We start from the raw sequence: 22202 nt of genomic DNA, 5'->3' as shown, positions 1-22202 counted from the left end.
CAACAGTAAAAATTTGTGTTTGAAGATGCTGTGTGTGTCCTCTGTTCTGGGTCCTCCTCCCAGAGTGCTAAGAACCTTGGCGTGATCCTGGACAACACCCTGTCGTTCTCAACTAACATCAAGGCGGTGACCCGTTCCTGTAGGTTCATGCTCTACAACATTCGCAGAGTACGACCCTGCCTCACGCAGGAAGCGGCGCAGGTCCTAATCCACGCACTTGTCATCTCCCGTCTGGATTACTGCAACTCGCTGTTGGCTGGGCTCCCTGCCTGTGCCATTAAACCCCTACAACTCATCCAGAACGCCGCAGCCCGTCTGGTGTTCAACTTTCCCAAGTTCTCTCACGTCACCCCGCTCCTCCGCTCTCTCCACTGGCTTCCAGTTGAAGCTCGCATCCGCTACAAGACCATGGTGCTTGCCTACGGAGCTGTGAGGGGAACGGCACCTCCGTACCTTCAGGCTCTGATCAGGCCCTACACCCAAACAAGGGCACTGCGTTCATCCACCTCTGGCCTGCTCGCCTCCCTACCTCTGAGGAAGTACAGTTCCCGCTCAGCCCAGTCAAAACTGTTCGCTGCTCTGGCACCCCAATGGTGGAACAAACTCCCTCACGACGCCAGGTCAGCGGAGTCAATCACCACCTTCCGGAGACACCTGAAACCCCACCTCTTTAAGGAATACCTAGGATAGGATAAAGTAATCCTTCTAACCCCCCCCCCTTAAAAGAGTTAGATGCACTATTGTAAAGTGGTTGTTCCACTGGATATCATAAGGTGAATGCACCAATTTGTAAGTCGCTCTGGATAAGAGCGTCTGCTAAATGACTTAAATGTAAATGTAAATGTAAAAAGACAGTGAAAAAGCAGTAGCGTTGGATGAGCCAGATGCTGGTGTTCTGTACAGCAGGTTTCAGCAGAGGCCGTAGGATGACCCCAGATGCTGGTGTTCTGTACAGCAGGTTTCAACAGAGGCCGTAGGATGACCCCAGATGCTGGTGTCCTGTACAGCAGGTTTCAGCAGAGGCCGTAGGATGACCCCAGATGCTGGTGTTCTGTACAGCAGGTTTCAACAGAGGTCGTAGGATGACCCCAGATGCTGGTGTCCTGTACAGCAGGTTTCAGCAGAGGCCGTAGGATGACCCCATATGCTGGTGTCCTGTACAGCAGGTTTCAACAGAGGCCGTAGGATGACCCCAGATGCTGGTGTCCTGTACAGCAGGTTTCAGCAGAGGCCGTAGGATGACCCCAGACTGACACAGTGTTCTTTTAGCGTTGCTACAGGATTGTATTAATGTTCATCATATTAACACCACTCTCTCTTACACACAAACACATGGCATGTACGCGGGCACACACACACACACACACACACACACACACACACACACACACACACACACACACACACACACACACACACACACACACACTGTCTCAGTCAGAGCCCACTGCAGAGGAATTTAGAGGTAAAACTGGATTTTGAATATTTAAAGCTTTCTGTATTTATTTTTTTGTTGTTGATAGGAAAATATAGTTTTTCTGTGCGCCAGTTATACATTACTGGACCGTTTGTAAAGCGTTGAGATGTCAGCTTTAAATGCAGGCTGTTGAAATGATCTGTTTTTATATATAGGGCCCTGAGGTTTTAATTACGACCAGGACAACAATATTCTTATATTTGTCCTATTCCACACATGTACTAGTGTACTAGTGTGTATTAATACGTATGTGTCAATTGGAAATGTGTTTTTTCATATCCCAAATCTCCCTGAGAAACCCTCGGAGAGCGAGGTCACGGCCAGGGTCTGACATTATCAACGGCGACCCTGGTGCAATTAGGGTTAAGTCACTTGCTCAAGGGCACATCGCCAGACTTTTCCCCTTATTGCCTCAGGGATTCGAACCAGTGACCTTTTGGTTACTGGCCCAGTAACATTTGTTTTTCCATCTTCTTTCAGACCCAGATGGTTCAACAGTCTTTACAGAGAACCTTAGAGTTCTACAGACAGAAAGAGATCAGGTAAGGACTGCTGTGCTGCGTGTGTGTGTGCACACGTGTGTGTGTGTGTGTGTGTGTGTATGCATTGTGTATGCGTGTGTGTGTGTGTGTGTGCACACGTGTGTGTATGCATCTGTGTATGCGTGTGTTTGTGTGTGTGTGCGCGCGTGTGTGTGTGTGTGTACGCGTGTATGTGTGTACGTGTGTGTGTGTGTGCGCATGTGTGTGTGTATGCGTGTGTGTACGCGTATGTGTGTGTGTATGTGTGTGTGTTTGTATGTGTGTGTGTGTGTGTGTTTATGCGTGTATGTGTGTGAGTGTATGCATGTGTGTGTGTATGCGTGTGTGTGTGTATGTGTGTGTCTGTGCCCTTGAGAATGGTGTACTAGATGTAGCTATAGACCTTGGTAAGAGTGGATAAAGACTCTGTGAGTAATAATCTCTAGTAACATAGTGAGGTCACAAAAGAACAAGGCCTTTGTTCCTTTTCATCTAATTGTTATAATTGAGAAAAGCATGTAACTAATTTATCCGTTACGTAACATGTGTTTGTATTTGATGTGAACATTGCTCTGTGTCCTTTGAATTAGTTGAGTATTACTGTCTGTTTGTGTTGGTGTGAGTTTCTGTTCAATGCTCTGTGTGTGTGTGTGTGTGTGGGGAGGGGGGGGGGGGGGTTGTTTGCCTAACTATACTTGAATAGTAAATGAATAACAATTTGACCAAATGGGGACATTTTGTTAGTCCCCACAAAATCCCCACAAGGTCAAATGCTATTTCTAGGGGGATTAGGGTTAAGGTTAGAATTAGTGCCACGGTTAGAATTAGGTTAGGGTTAGGAGGGTTAGTTTTAGGGTCAGGAGCTAGGGTTAGGTTTAGGGTGAAGTTTAGGTTTAAGGTTAGGGTAAGGGGTTAGGGAAAATAGGATTTTGAATGGGACTAAGTTGTGTGTCCCCACAAGGTTAGCTGTAGAAGACCGTGTGTGTGTGCGTGTGTGTTTATGTGTGTGTGTGTGTAGGTGCTCTCTAGCCTGTTATATCATCTTTATGTCTCCATTCCACGTGTGTGTGTGTGTGTGTGTGTGTGTGTGTGTGTGTGTGTGTGTGTGTGTGTGTGTGTGTGTGTGTGTGTGTGTGTGTGTGTGTGTGTGTGTGTGTGTGTGTGTGTGTGTGTGTGTGTGTGTGTGCCAAAGGTGCAGAGAGGATGGGAAGGAGGAAAAGAAAAGTGTTACTTTGGAGAAGTGTCCCTTTGTGGATCATTGTGGTTCTGGAGAAGAGGCGGACGTCTCTGGAATACTACAGTACATGGCTACTCTACAGGGTCAGTATCACTCTACCGTGTGTGTGTGTGTGTGTGTGTGTGTGTGTGTGTGTGTGTGTGTGTGTGTGTGTGTGTGTGTGTGTGTGTGTGTGTGTGTGTGTGTGTGTGTGTGTGTGTGTGTGTGTGTGTGTGTGTGTGTGTGTGTTTGTTAGTGTGTGCGTATGTGTGTCATTTTGACTCCCCAAAAAGTCCTGGAATTTCACCCCAAAAAATAAATCTGTGTGTGTGGAATGGGCGTGTGATTTATAATGCTTACTTGGTGCTTACACTAGAATGATTCTTCAGCTGGACTTTGCAACTAAAAGCAGCCTCTCCACATGCATGAACACAAACCCCTCTGGAACCCTACAGCTACCTTCTAATGAGGAGGAGACACATCTGGGTGGAGTTCTGACAAACACACACTTCTTCACCTCTTTCTGCTTTTCTCTTTTGTCTCCTGCTTCCTCTCCCTTTCCTGGCTCTCCTATCTGTCACCCTCCCTCCCTCTTTCTCCTCCTCCCTCCATTCTTGTGCTGCAGTACTGATGGTTATTAGGTTAAAGTACAACCTGTTCCTCAGTGTACTCCTTCTCTGTACCTCTACCTCCCTCCCGACATCAATCTCTAGCTCCGTCCATCTCCCTCCACCTCTACCTCCCTCCCTCCATCTCTCTCTCTACCTCCATCCCTCCCTCCACCTCTACCTCCCTCCCTCCATCTCTCTCTACCTCCATCCCTCCCTCCACCTCTACCTCCCTCCCTCCATCTCTCTCTACCTCCATCCCTCCCTCCACCTCTATCTCCCTCCCTCCATCTCTCTCTGTACCTCGGTCCCTCTACCTTCCTCTCTCCATCTCTCTAATTCCCTCCGTACAGCTCTCTCTACCTCCCTCCCTCCATCTCTCTGTACCTCGGTCCCTCTACCTTCCTCTCTCCATCTCTCTATCTCCCTCTCTACAGCTCTCTCTACCTTCCTCCCTCCATCTCTCTCTACCTTCCTCTCTCCATTTCTCTATCTCTGTCACGTTTCTGACCTTATTTCCTTTATTTTCCTTTGTTTTGTCTTTAGTTAGTATGGTCAGGGCGTGAGTTGGGGTGGGCAGTCTATGTTCTGTGTTTCTATGTTTAGGTTTGTCATTTGGCCTGATATGGTTCTCAATCAGAGGCAGGTGTTTTTCATTGTCTCTGATTGGGAACCATATTTAGGTAGCCTGTTTTCACTGTTGGTTTGTGGGTGTTTGTTTCCTGTGTCAGTGTTTGTGCCACACGGGACTGTTTTCGGTTAGATACTCTTTGTTATTTTGTATTGTGTCTTGTTTAGTTTGTTCTATTAAAACATGGACACTTACCACGCTGCGTCTTGGTCCGATCCCTGCTACATCTGCCGTTACAATCTCCCTCCCTCCATCTCTCTCTACCTCCCTCTCTCCATATCTGTCTCAGCCGTGACATGCCTGTAAATGTCAGCATGCTCCTCACCATACCCTCATTACCTAACCCACCTCTGTGTGTGTGTGTGTGTGTGTGTGTGTGTGTGTGTGTGTGTGTGTGTGTGTGTGTGTGTGTGTGTGTGTGTGTGTGTGTGTGTGTGTGTGTGTGTGTGTGTGTGTGTGTGTGTGTGTGTGCGTGTGTGCGTGTGTGCGTGTGTGTTTTGTAGTTTTTTGTGTGTTGTCCAGCCTGTAGTGATCTCTCTGTTTGTTATGCATCAGGGTTGACTGATCAGTCAGACAAACAGCAGCTGTGTGTGTGTGTGTGTGTGTGTGTGTGTGTGTGTGTGTGTGTGTGTGTGTGTGTGTGTGTGTGTGTGTGTGTGTGTGTGTGTGTGTGTGTGTGTGTGTGTGTGTGTGTGTGTGTGTGTGTGTCCAGATCAGTGTTCTGCTCTGCCTCTCCTTCACAGTAAATAACTCCCCACAGCCTAGCCATGGCACTCCAGCTGTGTTTGTTTATTTTGAAGTTGTGTTGTCCTTACGTTGTCCTGATGTTGTGGTTGTGTTGTCCTTACGTTGTCCTGATGTTGTGGTTGTGTTGTCCTTACGTTGTCCTGATGTTGTGGTTGTGTTGTCCTTACATTGTCCTGATGTTGTGGTTGTGTTGTCCTTACGTTGTCCTGATGTTCTGGTTGTGTTGTCCTTACGTTGTCTTGATGTTCTGGTTGTGTTGTCCTTACGTTGTCCTGATGTTCTGGTTGTGTTGTCCTTACGTTGTCCTGATGTTCTGGTTGTGTTGTCCTTGCATCGTCTTGATGTTGTGGTTGTGTTGTCCTTACGTTGTCCTGATGTTGTGGTTGTGTTGTTCTTACATTGTCCTGAGGTTATGTTTGCGCTGTGTTCTAGGTGTGCGGTTCTGTGAGCTGAGGGAGCGTTTCGGGGAGGAGTTCTTCGGTCTGTGTTTTGAGGAGAACGAGCGTGTTCTAAGAGCAGTGGGAGGGAACCTGCAGGACTTCTTTAACGGCTTTGACGCCATCTTAGAACACATCAGAACCTCGACCGGACGCCGCGCCTCTTCAGAGAGCCCCTCCTTTCAATGCAAAGACCCTCACCAGGAGGAGAGAGGAGGAGGAGGAGGAGGAGGGGAGAGGGTGGGAGGAAAGCTTCTCCTCCTCCACTGCTTTAACCCCGCCCCTGTCGTGGGATTGGCTATGCCTGGTTTGATTCGAGGTGTCGCACGCCGAATCTTCCACTCCCACGTTGTGGTGAAGGAAGCCCCTCCCCTAGCGTCCTTGTCGCCCAATGAGGACGCAGCACACTCAGGAGGAGACTCCATCCCTACTCCCACCGCTTCTCCTTCCTCGTCTCCCTCACCCCCTTCATTGTCTGCCCCCGTCTCACTGTCCTTCCTCATCAGAGAAACCTTCCCCTCCTCTTCCTCCATCCCTCCCTCTGTCACCCTTCCATCAGAGACCTCCAAGCAGACCCTCCCGCCCCTCTCCCTCTCCCCCACTGACCTGCGCATCGGTCCGGCAACATTCTGCAGGGCCTTCCCCTTCCACCTGGTGCTGGGCCCCAGCATGGAGCTGCTGCAGCTAGGGGAAGGTCTGAGAAGGCAGGCACGGATCGAGCCTCACCGGACCCTCTCCTTCAGGGACTGCTTTGAGATTATCTCCCCCAGGATCCAGCCCACCTTACAGGCCATACTGCTGCGCCTGGCCTCCCCCTTCACCATCCGCACCCGGCCAGACTGCTCCCAGTCAGGCACCAAGGAGAAGGTATTTATGTACTGTGTGTGTGTATGTACTGTGTATTTGTGTGCGTGTATGTGTGTATGTGTGCGTGTGTATTTGTGTGTGTGAGTGTGTGTGAAAGAGAGATGGTTTATGTCCATGAGTCTCAGTCTGCGTAGAAAATGAAAGCACAATTACATTGTGTCTGTGCAGGCGTGCGTGTGTGTGTCTGTGTGTGCGTGTGTGTGTGTGTGTGTGTGTGTGTGCGTGTGTGTGTGTGTGGGTGTGTGCTTGCGTGCGTGTGTGCATGTGCGTGTGTGCGTGTGTGTGTGTGTGTGTGTGTGATTACGTGTGTGTGCGTGTGTGTGTGTGTGTGCGTGTGTGTGTGTGTGTGTGTGTGTGTGATTACGTGTGTGTGCGTGTGTGTGTGTGTGTGTGTGCGTGTGTGTGGGCACATTAGAAAAAGAGGCTAAAATGACCCTGTTGTGTAATAACCTCTGAGCTGATCTGCAGTCTCCTCTGTCAACAAGCTAACACTCTGCTCTCTCCATCTTCTTATTTCTCACCTATTTTTCTGTTCCAGTCTTCCTGCCTTTCTCTCCTCTATTAGTTCTGTTACTCTGGGTTACAGCTTTAAAAGTCTGTGTTGTTACTCATTTCTTCTAGGATTTGTCTGTCCTTTTCTACCGGTCTATTTCTGTAGGTTAGTTGTCCTCTGGGGGCCTATCTGTCCCAGCTGAACTCATTTGAATGCTTTTAACTGACTGTGTTCAGGAAGTCTTTTCAGGTCAGGTTTCTGTCGTCTATGGACAGTAACACCGTGTTAGCCATACATCAGCTAGTGATATAAGTCGGAAATGTAGATATTTTTGATTGCAATAATTAGAAAATATACCTTAAGGTCTGCTGCTTTTCAGAACGAACCATCTTTCCAAGCTACTGTTTTTTTTACCATACGTTGAGTTCAAAGTATCAGGGAGTCTAGTAAACTATATTCACTATATCAATTCATGATTGCTGTACGATACATCTGCACAATATAAGCTTATTTTGAGATTACCAACTCAAATGTACACGATTTAGTAGTTGTGTGTGTGTGTGTGTGTGTGTGTGTTGCTGTTTTGTACAGGGGTTTTAATTGGATAATTGTGGCGTTGCAGTGGGGTTCAGAGGGAGGCTGTTGACAGACTAATGCCAACCAGGGCTTACTGTGGTAATCTGGACAGATGATTATGAAATAGACCAGTTTATGTTTTCATATGAAAGAGCGTTACCCTGCTGGCCTGCTCCATTATTATAGACCTCCCACACAAAACACCATCTTAACACACACACATGGCCATATGCACGCACACACAACTACACACACACACACACACACATGCCATGTTATATTCTTCTATCCTTGTGGGAATCTATAATTAATTTTCATTCAAAATCCATTCAAAATCATAATTTCCATTCAAAATCCATTCAAAATCATAACTTCCATTCAAAATCCTTTAAAAATCATAATTTCCAATCAAAATCTATTTGAAATTGTAACCCTAACCCTAATTGTAACCCTAACCGTTAACCTAAACCCAAATGTTAAATAAGCCTTTGTCCTCATAGGGACGTGGGAAATGTCCCCACGAGGGAGAATGTTCCTTGTCTTACTATCCTTGTGGGGACTTTGGGGGATTTTAGGTCCCTACAAGGATAGAAGAACCAACCCACACACACCAATCTAAACCTTCATTCTAACCCTAAAATAGCCTTTGTCCTCATGGGGACCTGGGACATGTTTGGGGGATTTCCGGTACCCATCAGGATAGGAACACACACACACACACACACACACACACACACACACACACACACACACACACACACACACACACACACACACACACACACACACACACACACACACACACACACACACACACACACACACACACACACACACAGTATTGTACAGCTAACCTTATGGGGACACACAATCCAGTCCCATTCAAAATCCTATTTCCCCTAACCTAAACCTAACCCCTAACCCTAACCCTAACCCGTACTCTTACCCTAACCTTAACCCTATCCCATTCAAAATCCTATTTTCCCTAACCCCTAACCTAAACCTAACCCTAACCTGTACTCTTACCCTAACCTTAACCCAAAAACATAACCCTAAACCTAACCTTAGCTCGTAACCCTAACCCCTAAAACTAACCCTAGCTCCTAACCCTAAACCTAATTCTAAACCTAACACTGATTCTAACCTTAACCCTAAACTCCTTAGAAATAGCATTTGACCTCCTGGGGATTTTGTGGGGACTAACAAAATGTCCCCAGTTGGTCAAATTTATGTTCATTTACTATTCTTGTTAAACACGTCTACACACACACACACACAGACTAAGACACACACACACACACCACAGTACCAGGACCTCATCTCCACAGTCAGAACTCAAGCACCACTACATCTCTCTATCACCCTCTCTCCCGCTCACTCCCTCGCTTTTATCTTTCTCTCCTCACTCCCACTCTGCTCGCTCTCTCTCACAGGGTTCCTCTTCTTAGCTCTCCTTTCCTATCTCTGAGAATAGGATATTAGTCCCCTGTTTTAGAGGGCCTTAGTTGGACCTGGATTTGTCCGTTTTAGCTTGGTTGGGCACCTTTCTCACTCACACACGCACGCACGCACGCACGCACACACACACGGAAAGACACAGTTATTGCAGATGAATTGGGTATCTGTGCGTCACCCAGGTCTCTCTGTCAGCAGTGGTTGGGTAACCACAGTGATGAATCAGAAAGCAGTGTGACGTGTAGAGCAGATCTGGCTGAGTTAGTGGAAACAAACCTCAGTTTGAATAACACAACAACCTGCCTTTCAACTAGCTCACGCAGTTTCATGTCAGAATTAGACGTTCATCCATGTTTCTCATATGTCAAATTTCGAAGTGTTTAAGGTTAAGGTTAGGCATTCACTCTGAATGGTTAAGGTTAAGGTTAGGCATTCACTCTGAATGGTTAAGGTTAAGGTTAGGCATTCACTCTGAATGGTTAAGGTTAAGGTTAGCATTCACTCTGAATGGTTAAGGTAAAGGTTTGGGATAGGCTTAAAACTAAAAGAATATATAAAAAAACACTTTCTATCGTTGTATTTGAACTTGCCAATCCCGATCCACAATGCCCTAGCAAAACCGAAACCTACTTGAAGTTAACAGCGTTAACAGATGGTGAACTCGCCCAGTCGCCCAGTGTTTATCCCAGAAAACACAGCGTTAACAGCGGGTGAACTCGCCCAGGATCGAATCCCGGAGCTGACAAGGTAAAAAAAAGAAATCTGTCATTCTGCCCCTGAACAAGGCAGTTAACCCACTGTTCCCCGGGAGCCCGTCATTGTACGTAAGAATTTGTTCTTAACTGACTTGCCTAGTTAAAATGTTTTATTTAACCAGGTAGGCTAGTTGGTTACACATAACCGACATTGACCTGTTTACACTTTGTAGTTAATTTTGACACTACAAATAATGTTTTTGTCGCATATCACTGACACAGGGTCCGTTTAAAACCAGAGAAGTTGGTTCTAAGGGGCAGTTGACCTTTAATAGTCATAGCAGGGACAGTGATGTATGCAGCAGTAAGACACATTAATAGTCATAGCAGGGACAGTGATGTATGCAGCAGTAAGACACATTAATAGTCATAGCAGGGACAGTGATGTATGCAGCAGTAAGACACATTAAGAGTCATAGCAGGGACAGTGATGTATGCAGCAGTAAGACACATTAAGAGTCATTAGGGACAGTGATGTATGCAGCAGTAAGACACATTAATAGTCATAGCAGGGACAGTGATGTATGCAGCAGTAAGACACATTAATAGTCATAGCAGGGACAGTGATGTATGCAGCAGTAAGACACATTAAGAGTCATAGCAGGGACAGTGATGTATGCAGCAGTAAGACACATTAAGAGTCATAGCAGGGACAGTGATGTATGCAGCAGTAAGACACATTAATAGTCATAGCAGGGACAGTGATGTATGCAGCAGTAAGACACATTAATAGTCATAGCAGGGACAGTGATGTATGCAGCAGTAAGACACATTAAGAGTCATAGCAGGGACAGTGATGTATGCAGCAGTAAGACACATTAAGAGTCATAGCAGGGACAGTGATGTATGCAGCAGTAAGACACATTAAGAGTCATAGCAGGGACAGTGATGTATGCAGCAGTAAGACACATTAATAGTCATAGCAGGGAAAGTGATGTATGCAGCAGTAAGACACATTAAGAGTCATAGCAGGGACAGTGATGTATGCAGCAGTAAGACACATTAAGAGTCATAGCAGGGACAGTGATGTATGCAGCAGTAAGACACATTAAGAGTCATAGCAGGGACAGTGATGTATGCAGCAGTAAGACACATTAAGAGTCATAGCAGGGACAGTGATGTATGCAGCAGTAAGACACATTAAGAGTCATAGCAGGGACAGTGATGTATGCAGCAGTAAGACACATTAAGAGTCATAGCAGGGACAGTGATGTATGCAGCAGTAAGACACATTAAGAGTCATTAGGGACAGTGATGTATGCAGCAGTAAGACACATTAAGAGTCATTAGGGACAGTGATGTATGCAGCAGTAAGACACATTAAGAGTCATTAGGGACAGTGATGTATGCAGCAGTAAGACACATTAAGAGTCATTAGGGACAGTAATGTATGCAGCAGTAAGACACATTAAGAGTCATTAGGGACAGTAATGTATGCAGCAGTAAGACACATTAAGAGTCATTAGGGACAGTAATGTATGCAACAATATGCAACTTTCCACATCAAGTAACTCATGAAATAATGCAAATACACCTTATGGAACAGCGGGGACAGTGAAGAGACACACACATATGATAACATAAGCATTATATACACACATTGATTTTGCGTTGTAGATATGTCATAGTATAGTAGCAATCAATCAATCAAATGTATTTATGAAGCCATGTTTACATCAGCTGATATCTCAAAGTGCTGTACAGAAACCCAGCCTAAAACCTCAAACACCAAGTAATGCAGATGTAGAAGCATGGTGGCTAGGAAAAACTCCCTAGAAAGGCAGAAACGTAGAGAGGAACCAGGCTTTGAGGGGTGTCCAGTCCTCTTCTGGCTGTGCCGGGTGGAGATTATAACAGTACATGGCCATTAAGGCCAGATTGTTCTACAAGATATTCAAATGTTTATAGATGACCAGCAGGGTCAAATAATAATTACAGTGGTTGTAGAGGGTGCAACAGGTCAGCACCTCAGGAGTAAATGTCAGTTGGCTTTTCATAGCCGGGCATTCAGAGGTCGAAATAGCATGTGCGGTAGAGAGAGAGAGTTGAAAACAGCAGGTATGGGACAAGGTAGCACGTCCGGTGAACAGGTCAGATTTCCATAACCGCAGGCAGAAGAGTTGAAACTGGAACAGCAGCATGACCAGGTGGACTGGGGACAGCAAGGAGTCATCAGCCCAGGTAGTCCTGAGACATGGTCCTAGGGCTCAGGTCTTCTGGGAGGAGAGGGAGAGAGAGAATTACACCGGAATAAGATGCGGAGAGTAACAAGAGATATAACAGACCCTAGCCTCCCGGCACATAGACTATTGCAGCATAGATACTGGAGGCTGAGACACGGGGAGTTGGGAGACACTGTGGCCCCTTATGACGATACCCCCGGACAGGGCCAACCAGGCAGTATATAACACCACCCACTTTTCAAACGCACAGCCCCCACACTACCAGAGGGATATCAACAGACCACTAACCTACTACCCTGAGACAAGGGTGAGTATAGCCCACGAAGATATCCTCCACCACGCGAGCCAGAAAGGGCGACAAAACGGACAGGAAGATCATGTCAGTGACTCAACCAACTCAAGTGACGCACCCCTCCTAGGGACGGCATGGAAGAGACACCAGTAAGTCAGTGACTCAGCCCCCATAATAGGGTCAGTGGGAGAGAATCCCAATGGCGAGAGGGGAACCGGCCAGGGCAGTTCGTCGCTCCAGTGCCTTTCCGTTCACCTTCGCACCCCTGGGCCAGACTACACTCTATCATAGGACCTACTGATGATTTGAGTCTTCAGTAAAGACTTAAAGGTCGAGACTGAGTCTGCGTCTCTCACATGGATAGGCAGACCATTCCATAAAAATTAGCTCTATAGGAGAAAGCCCTGACTCCAGCTGTTTGCTTATAAATTCTAGGGACAATAAGGAGGCCTGTGTATTGTGACCGTAGCGTATGTGTAGTTATGTACGGCAGGACCAAATCGGAGAGATAGGTAGAAGCAAGCCCATGTAATTCTTTGTAGGTTAGCAGTAAAACCTTGAAATCAGCCCTTGCCTTAACAGGAAGCCAGTGTAGGGAGGCCAGCACTGGAGTAATATGATCACATTTTTGATTCTAGTCAAGATTCTAGCAGCCGTGTTTAGCACTAACTGAAGTTTATTTTGTGCTTTATCTGGGTAACCGGAGAGTAGAGCATTTCAGTAGTCTAATCTAGAAGTGATAAAAGCATGGATTAGCTTTTCTGCATCCTTTTTGTAAAAAAAGCTTCTGATTATTGCAATGTTACGAAGATGGAAAAAAGCTGTCCTTGAAATATTCTTGATATGTTTGTCAAAAGAGAGATCAGGGACCAGAGTAATGCCGAGGTCCTTCACAGTTTGATTTGAGACGACTGTACAACCATCAAGATTAATTGTCAGATCCAACAGAAGATCTCATTATTTCTTGGGACCTAGAACTAGCATCTCTGTTTTGTCTGTTTTAAAGTAAAAATGTGCTGCCATCCACTTCCTTATGTCTGAAACACAGGCTTCCAGGGTAGGCAATTTTTGGGCTTCACCGTGTTTCATCGAAATCTACAGCTGTGTGTTGTCCGCTTGGCAATTAAAGTTAACATTGTGTTTCCGAATGACATCACCAAGAGTTTAAATATAAAGTGAAAACAATAGTGGTCCTAAAACGAAAACTTGAGGAACACAGGAAATTACAATTGATTTGTCAGAGGACAAACCATTCGCAGAGATGAACTGATATCTTTCCGACAGGCAAGAACTTGTCCATGTAGACAAATTAAGGTTTCCAATCTCTCCAAAAGAATGTGGTGATCGATGGTATCAAAAGCAGCACTAAGGTCTAAGAGCACGAGGACAGATGCAGAGCCTTGGTCTGACGCCATTAAAAGGTAATTTACCACCTTCACAAGTGCAGTCTCAGTGCTATGATGGGGTCTAAAACCAGACTGAAGCGTTTCGTATACATTATTTGTCTTCAGGAAGGCAGTGAGCTGCTGCACAACTTCAAAAAAAATTGAGAGGAATGGGAGATTCGATATAAGCTGATAGTTTTTTATATTTTCTGGGTCACGGTTTGGCATTTTCAAGAGAGGCTCTATTACTGCCACTTTTAGTGAGTTTGGTACACATCCGGTGGATAGGGAGCTGTTTATTATGTTCGACATAGGAGGGCCAAGCACAGGAAGTAGCTCTTTCAATAGTTTAGTAGGAATGGGGTCCATTATGCAGCTTGAAGGTTTGAAGGCCATGACTATCTTCATGAATGTGTCAAGAGTTATAGGATTAAAAAACTTGACTGTTTCCATCGATCCTAGGTCCTGGCAGTTTTGTGTAGACTCAGGACAGCTGAGCTTTGGAGAAATACGCAGATTCAAAGAGGAGTCCACAATTTTCTTTCTAATGATCATGATCTTTTCATCGAAGAAGTTCATGAATTCATCACTGCTGAAGTGAAAGGCATCCTCTCTTGGGAAATACTGCTTTTTAGTTAGCTTTGCGACAGTATCGAATATACATTTTGGATTGTTCTTATTCTCCTCAATTAGATTGAAAAAATAGGATGATCGAGCAGCAGTGAGGCTCTTCGATATTGCATGGTGCTTTCTTTCCAAGCTAGTCGGAAGACTTTCAGTTTGGTGGAGTGCCATTTCCGTTCCAATTTTCTGGAAGCTTGCGCCAGGGCTCGGGTATTTTCTGTATACCAGGGAGCTAGTTTCTTGTGACAAATGTTTTTTTGTTTTTAGGGATGCGTCTGCATCTAGTGTATTACGCAAGGTTAAATTTAGATCCTCAGATTTTTGTACTCTGACATCCTTGGGAAGGTGGAGGGAGTCTGGATGGGCATCTAGGAATGTTTGGGTTGTCTGAGAATTTATAGCACGGCTTTTGATGATCCTTGGTTGGGGTCTTAGCAGATTATTTGTTGCCATTGCAAACGTAATAAGATGGTGGTCCGATAGTCCAGGATTATGAGGAAAAACATTTAGACAAAACTTGTGGCCATGAGTAGGTCCAGAGACATGTTAGACAAAACCCACTGAGTCGATGATGGCTCCAAAGGCCTTTTGGAGTGAGTCTGTGCACTTTTCCATGTGAATATTAAAGTCACCAACAATATGAATATTATCTGCCATGACTACAAGGTCCAATAGGAATTCAGGGAACTCAGTGAGGAACTCTGTATTCGGCCCAGGAGGCCTGTAATCAGTAGATATTAAACGTGATCGAGTGCATAGATTTCATGACTTGAAGCTCAAAAGATGAAAACGCTGTCATTTTGGGGTGGGTAAATTGAAATTTGCTATCGTAAATGTTAGCAACACCTCTGCCTTTGCGGGATGCGCGGGGGATATGGTCACTCGTGTAACCAGGAGGTGAGGCCTCATTTAACACAGTAAATTCATAAGGCCTAAGCCATGTTTCAGTCAGGCCAATCACATCAAGATTATGATCAGTGATTAGTTCATTGACTATAACTGCCTTGGAATTGAGGGATCTCTTTCACGATCTCTTTCAATAATGACAGGAATGGAGGAGGTCTTTATTCCAGTGAGATTGCTAAGGCGAACACCGCCATGTTTAGTTTTGCCCAACCTAGATCGAGGCACAGACAAGGTCTTAATAGTCAGCTGAGCTGACTACACTGACTGCGCTAGTGGTAGACTCCACTAAGCTGTCAGGCTGGCTAACAGCCTGCTGCCTGGCCTGCATCCTATCTCATTGTGGAGCTAGGGGAGTTAGAGCCCTGTCTATGTTCGTAGATAAGATGAGAGCAACCCTCCAGCTAGGATGGAGTCTGTCACTCCTCAACAGGCCAGGCTTGGTCCTGTTTGTGGGTGAGTCCCAGAAAGAGGGCCAATTATCTACAAATTCTATCTTTTGGGAGGGGCAGAAAACAGTTTTCAACCAGCGATTGAGTTGTGAGACTGCTGTAGAGCTCATCACTCCACTTAACTGGGAGGGGGCCCTAGACAATTACTTGATGTCAACACATCATTCTAGCTAATTTACACACGGATGCTATGTTGATCATGGCGACCTCTGACTGTTTCATCCTAACATCGTTGGTTCAGAAGTGGATAACAATATCTCAATACTCTCTACACTTGCCAGTTTTAGCCTTAGCCAGAACCATTTTCAAATTAGCCTTAACGTCGGTAGCCCTGCCCCCTGGTAACAGTGTATGATTGCTGGATTGGATGCTTCTTTTTAAGTCTAATATTGCGGTAATGGAGTCACCAATGATTAGGGTTTTCAATTTGTCAGAGATAATGGAGTGAGGATTCGGCGGCTCATACCCCGTTATGGGTGGAGGAGAGACCTGAGAAGGCTCAGTCTCTGACTCCGACTCGTTGCTTAATGGGGAGAACCGTTGGAAGTTTCTGTCGGCTGAATGAGCGACACCGGTTGAGCATGCCGACAGCATTTTTTTCTAGAAGCCATGAGAAAGTTGTCCGGCTGCGGGGACTGCGAGGGGATTTATCCTACTATCTGTACTTACTGGTGGCACAGACTAGAGGTCGACCGATTAATCGGAATGGCCGATTAATTAGGGCCGATTTCAAGTTTTCATAACAATCGGAAATCGGTATTTTTGGACATATATATATAATAATTTTTACACCTTTATTTAAAAACTTCTTGAGGCTAGCGGAACCCCTCGACAACATCCGCTGAAAAGGCAGAGCGTGAAATTCAAAAATATTTTTCATACATTCACAAGTGCAATACACCAAATTAAAGCGTAACTTCTTGTTAACCTGTCTGGGAACGGGATTCCGCTAGCGGACGCCAACACCCTCGCCAACAGCCAATGAAATTGCAGGGCGCCAAATTCAATCAACAGAAATCTCATAATTCAAATTTCTCAAACATACAAGTATTAGACACCATTTTAAAGATAAAATTCTTGTTAATCCAACCACAGTGTTCGATTTCAAAAAGGCTTTTCGGCGAAAGCAGAACATATCACTATGTTAGGTCAGCAACTAGTCACAGAAAGCATACAGCGATTTTCCAACCAAAGAGAGGAGTCACAAAAAGCAGAAATAGAGATCAAATTAATTACTAACCTTTGATATTCTTCATCAGATGACACTCCCGGGACAACATGTTACACAATACATGTATGTTTTGTTCGATCAAGTTCATATTTATATCCAAAAACCTCAGTTTACATTTGGCTTTGCCTCCAAAACATCCCGTGAATTTGCACAGAGCCACATCAATTTACAGAAATACTCATAATAAACATTGATAAAAGATACAAGTGTTATTCACAGAATTAAAGATATACTTCTCCTTAATGCAACCGCTGTGTCAGATTTCAAAAAAACTTTACGGAAAAAGCAAACCATGCAATAATCTGAGTACGGCGCTCAGAGACCAAACCGACTCAAACAGATATCCGCCATGTTGGTGTCAACAGAAGTCAGAAATAGCATTATAAATATTCACTTAACTTTGATGATCTTCATCAGAATGCACTCCCAGGGATCCCAGTTCCACAATAAATGTTTGTTTTGTTCGATAAAGTCCATAATTTATGTCCAAATACCTCCTTTTTGTTAGCACGTTTAGTTCACAAATCCAAACTCACGAGGCGCGGGCAAGTCCAGGCGAAAGTTCAGACAAAAAAAGTCCAAAAGGTTATATTACAGTTTGTAGAAACATGTCAAACGATGTATAGAATCAATCTTTAGGATGTTTTTAACATAAATCTTCAATAATGTTTCAACCGGGCAATTCCTTTGTCTTTAGAAATGCAATGGAACGCAGGTCGCTCTCACGGCTACACGCATGACCAACTCATAGCATTCTGCCAGACCTCTTACTCAATCAGCTCTTATTCTCTCCTCCTTCACAGTAGAAGCCTGAAACAAGGTTCTAAAGACTGTTGATATCTAGTGGAAGCCTTAGGAAGTGCAATATGATCCCATTTACACTGTATATTAGAAAGGCAATGAGTTGAAAAACTACAAACCTCAGATTTCCCACTTCCTGGTTGGATTTTTCTCAGGTTTTCGCCTGCCATATGAGTTCTGTTATACTCACAGACATCATTCAAACAGTTTTAGAAACATCAGAGTGTTTTCTATCCAAAACTACTAATAATATGCAAATATTCGCTTCTTGGCCTGAGTAGCAGGAAGTTTACTCTGGGCACGCTTTTCATCCGAACGTGAAAATGCTGCCCCCTATCCCAAACAGGTTAACTAGGCAAGTCAGTTAAGAACACATTCTTATTTTCAATGATGGCCTAGGAACGGTGGGTTAACTGCCTTGTTCAGGGGCAGAACGACAGATTTTTACCTTGTCAGATCGGGGATTCGTTTTTGCAACTTTCCGGTTACTAGTCCAACGCTCTAACCACCTGCCTTACATTGCACTCCACGAGGAGCCTGCGTGGCAGGCTGACTACCTGTTACGTGAGGGCAGAAAGAAGCCAAGGCAAGTTGCTAGGTAGCATTAAACTTATAAAAAACAATCAATCTTCATATAATCGCTAGTTAACTACACATGGTTGATGATATTACTAGTTTATCTAGAGTGTCCTGCGTTGCATATAATCAATGCGGTGCTGTCACGCCCTGACCTTAGAGATCCTTTTAATTCTCTATTTTGGTTAGGTCAGGGTGTGACTAGGGTGGGCAATCTAGTTTTCCTATTTCTTTGTTTGGCCTGGCATGGTTCCCAATCAGAGGCAGCTGTCTATCGTTGTCTCTGATTGGGGATCATACTTAGGCAGCCTTTTTGCCCACCTTAGTTTGTGGGATCTTGATTTTGTATAGTTGCTGTGTAGCCTGCAGAACTTTACGTTCGTTTTGTATTTTGTTGTTTTTCGGTGTTCATTTTAATAAAAGTAAGATTTTCGCCTACCACGCCGCACCTTGGTCTCCTCATTGAATCACAGCCTACTTCGCCAAACGGGTGATGATTTAGCATTGTCGTTGCACCTAACCATAAACATCAATGCCTTTCTTTAAAATCAATACACAAGTATATATTTCTAAACCTGCATATTTAGTTAATATTGCCTGCTAACATGAATTTCTCATAATTAGGGAAATTGTGTCACTTCTCTTGCGTTCCGTGCAAGCAGTCAGGGTATATGCAGCAGTTTGGGCCGCCTGGCTCGTTGCGAACTGTGTGAAGTCCATTTATTCCTAACAAAGACCGTAATTAATTTGCCAGAATTGTACATAATTATGACATAACATTGAAGGTTGTACAATGTAACAGCATTATTTAGACTTAGGGATGCCCCCGTTAGATAAAATACGGAACGGTTCCGTATTTCACTGAAAGAATAAACGTTTTGTTTTCGAAATGATAGTTTCCGGATTCAACCATATTAATGACCAAAGGCTCGTATTTCTGTGTGTTATTATGTTATAATTAAGAGCGATGGTAGGCAGCAGCAGGCTCGTAAGCATTCATTCAAACAGCACTTTCGTGCGTTTGCCAGAAGCTCTTCACAATGCATCAAGCATTGAGCTGTTTATGACTTCAAGCCTATCAACTCCCGAGATTAGGCTGGTGTAACCGATGTGAAATGGCTAGCTAGTTAGCGGGGTGCGCGCTAATAGCGTTTCAATCGGTGACGTCACTCGCTCTGAGACTTGCAGTAGTTGTTCCCCTTGTTTTGCAAGGGCCGCGGCTTTTGTGGAGCGATGGGTAACGATGCTTCGAGGGTGGCTGTTGTCGATGTGTTCCTGGTTTGAGCCCAGGTAGGGGCGAGGAAAGGGACGGAAGCTATACTGTTACACTGGCAATACTAAAGTGCCTATAAGAACATCCAATAGTCAACGGGATATGAAATACACATGGTAGAGAGAGAAATAGTCCTATAATTCCTATAATAACTACAACCTAAAACTTCTTACCTGGGAATATTGAAGACTCATGTGTTCTTTCATATGTTCTCATGTTCTGAGCAAGGAACTTAAACGTTAGCTTTCTTACATAGCACATATTGCACTTTAACTTTCTTCTCCAACACTTTGTTTTTGCATTATTTAAACCAAATTGAACATGTTTAATTATTTATTTGAGGCTAAATTGATTTTATTGATGTATTATATTAAGTTAAAATAGGTGTTCATTCATTATTGTTGTAATTGTCATTATTACAAATAGAAATAAAAAATTGGCCGATTAATCGGTATCGGCTTTTTTTGGTCCTCTAATAATCGGTATCGGCGTTGAAAAATCATAATCGGTCTACCTCTAACACAGACGTTGTTTCATCCTTTCCTACACTTAAATTGTCTTTGCCTAACGATTGCATCTGAAGCTGGGCTTGCAACACGTCTATCCTCACCATAAGGCAATATTTCTCCTGTATATTATGAGTACAGCGGCTACAATTAGGGCATAGTGTTAATGTTACTACTTAACTTTTCTGGGGCTGGTGGAGGTCCTGTAGAACCATGTCCAGATAAAGTTGTATGAAAGAAGTCCAGCGAGAGAGAAAAAATAACTAAGATGTTGGTAAATGTGTTAAATGGCCATTTTAATTAAACGGTTATAACAAAAGTAAAAAACGTAAAGGTTGGCAGGTAGCCAAGTACCAACAAACAGCACAGCAGCACGGAGACAAGTGACACTCTCAAAACGGAAGTGGCCTGAGGGCATACACTTAATGTGTTGTGAAATCTGTAAATTGTATATAACTGCCTTAATGTTGCTGGACCCCAGGAAGAGTAGCTGCTGCAGCAGCTAATGGGGATCCTTATTTGCAGTGGGCTAAATCAGTGTTTCTTGGTCTTGGTCTTAAACAAATCTACTTTGAAACAAACGTATACACCTCACACACATGGTTATGGGTTAAAAAAAGAAGACACCTGTACCATGTCAGATATAGAGTTGAAATGTATTACGTTTTGAGTTTGCATCTCAATATTACACTTTATATACATCACAGACGGCTGAAATATAACAAAACTGTTTGACATAGAAACATCGGATTTTGGGCTGCTTTTTAAAAATAATGTTGATTAACTATGAAATTATAAAAAAAACATTAATAACGTTCCACCCATGAGACCACTAGAGGGTGATTTGGTAATTAGACTGTAGGAGAGGACTACTAAATACAAACAGTGAGGTATGCAACAGTAAGACACATTAAGAGTCATAGCAGGGACAGGGATGTATGCAACAGTAAGACACATTAAGAGTCATAGCAGGGGCAGTGATATATGCAACAATAAGACACATTAAGAGTCATAGCAGGGACAGTGATGTATGCAACAGTAAGACACATTAAGAGTCATTAGGGACAGTGATGTATGCAACAGTAAGACACATTAAGAGGCATACAGGACAGTGGAGATAGTCAGAGCACCTGGATCAGTGAGGGAGTTAGCCAACGAGTTAGAGAGAAAGTGAATTAAAGCACGTGTGTGTGTTTTTTCAGAGAAGGGGGATGAGCTGACATTTTCATCAGAAAGGGCAGAGAGTGGAGGCGACAGGACATAGTCTGAAGCTGAGTCCATACCCCCCCACCCAGACTCCCTCTCTCCCTCTCGACAGTGTCTGTTTGTCCATCCATCCTCCCCCCAGGGCTTGAGCGTAGACCTACTGGAAAGGTCACTTAGCTCTCTCTCTCTCTCTCTCTCTCTCTCTCTCTCTCTCTCTCTCTCTCTCTCTCTCTCTCTCTCTCTCTCTCTCTAGTGTATTTCTGTATTGTTTTAGTGATTCACCATAGTGAAGGCGTAGGCTCAGGTCTTCTGGGTCTCTATGTTTTTGGTTGGATAGGTTTATGAATTTCTTTCTTAGGTTTTTGCATTCTTCAAACCATTTGTCATTGTTAAGTTTCGTCGGTTTTATGTTTGACATTTCTAGATTTGATAGGGGAGCTGAGAGGTCAAATATACTGTTTAGGTTTTTTACTGTCAAGTTTACACCTTTACTATTACAGTGGAACGTTTTGTCCAAGAAGTTGTCTAAAAGGGATTGCATTTGTTGTTGCCTAATTGTTTTTTGGTAGGTTTTCTACACTACTTTCCTTCCATCTACAGCATTTTTTTATATTATTCTGTTCCTTTGGCTTTCATGCCTCATGATTTAGTATTGCGCTGTTCAAGTAGACTGTGATTTTGCTGTGATCTAATAGGTCTCTCTCCATTTCTCTCTCTTTCTCTCGCAATTCAATTTCAATTTAAGGGCTTTATTGACATGGGAAACATATGTTAACATTGCCAAAGCAAGTGAAGTAGATAATAAACTAAAGTGAAATTAACAATACAAATTAACAGTAAGCATTACACTCACAAAAGTTCCAGAAGAATAAAGACATTTCAAATGTATATATTATGTGCAAATAGTTAAAGTACAAAGGGAAAATAAATAAACATAATTATGGGTTGTATTTACAATGGTGTTTGTCCTTCACTGGTTGCCCTTTT

At 44.0% G+C, this 22202-nt stretch overlaps 1 protein-coding gene across 2 annotated transcripts in view; it reads left to right on the top strand.

The window, feature by feature from the left end:
- Positions 1–22202, top strand: part of LOC139549536 (guanylate cyclase soluble subunit alpha-2-like) — a 38296-nt gene that overhangs the window by 4173 nt on the left and 11921 nt on the right. The window contains exons 2-4 of one of the 2 annotated variants that reach the window (XM_071360135.1): positions 1958–2019; positions 3197–3318; positions 5633–6504. In XM_071360135.1, coding sequence (XP_071216236.1) covers positions 1958–2019; positions 3197–3318; positions 5633–6504 — 1056 coding nt within the window. Of the gene's footprint in view, positions 1–1957; positions 2020–3190; positions 3319–5632; positions 6505–22202 lie in introns of both variants that reach the window. The other variant, XM_071360134.1, reaches the window with a different exon arrangement.

This window comes from Salvelinus alpinus, chromosome 22 (genome assembly GCF_045679555.1).
Source record: "Salvelinus alpinus chromosome 22, SLU_Salpinus.1, whole genome shotgun sequence".
NCBI classification, from domain to species: domain Eukaryota; kingdom Metazoa; phylum Chordata; class Actinopteri; order Salmoniformes; family Salmonidae; genus Salvelinus; species Salvelinus alpinus.
This window is presented reverse-complemented; position numbering and strand designations above follow the sequence as displayed.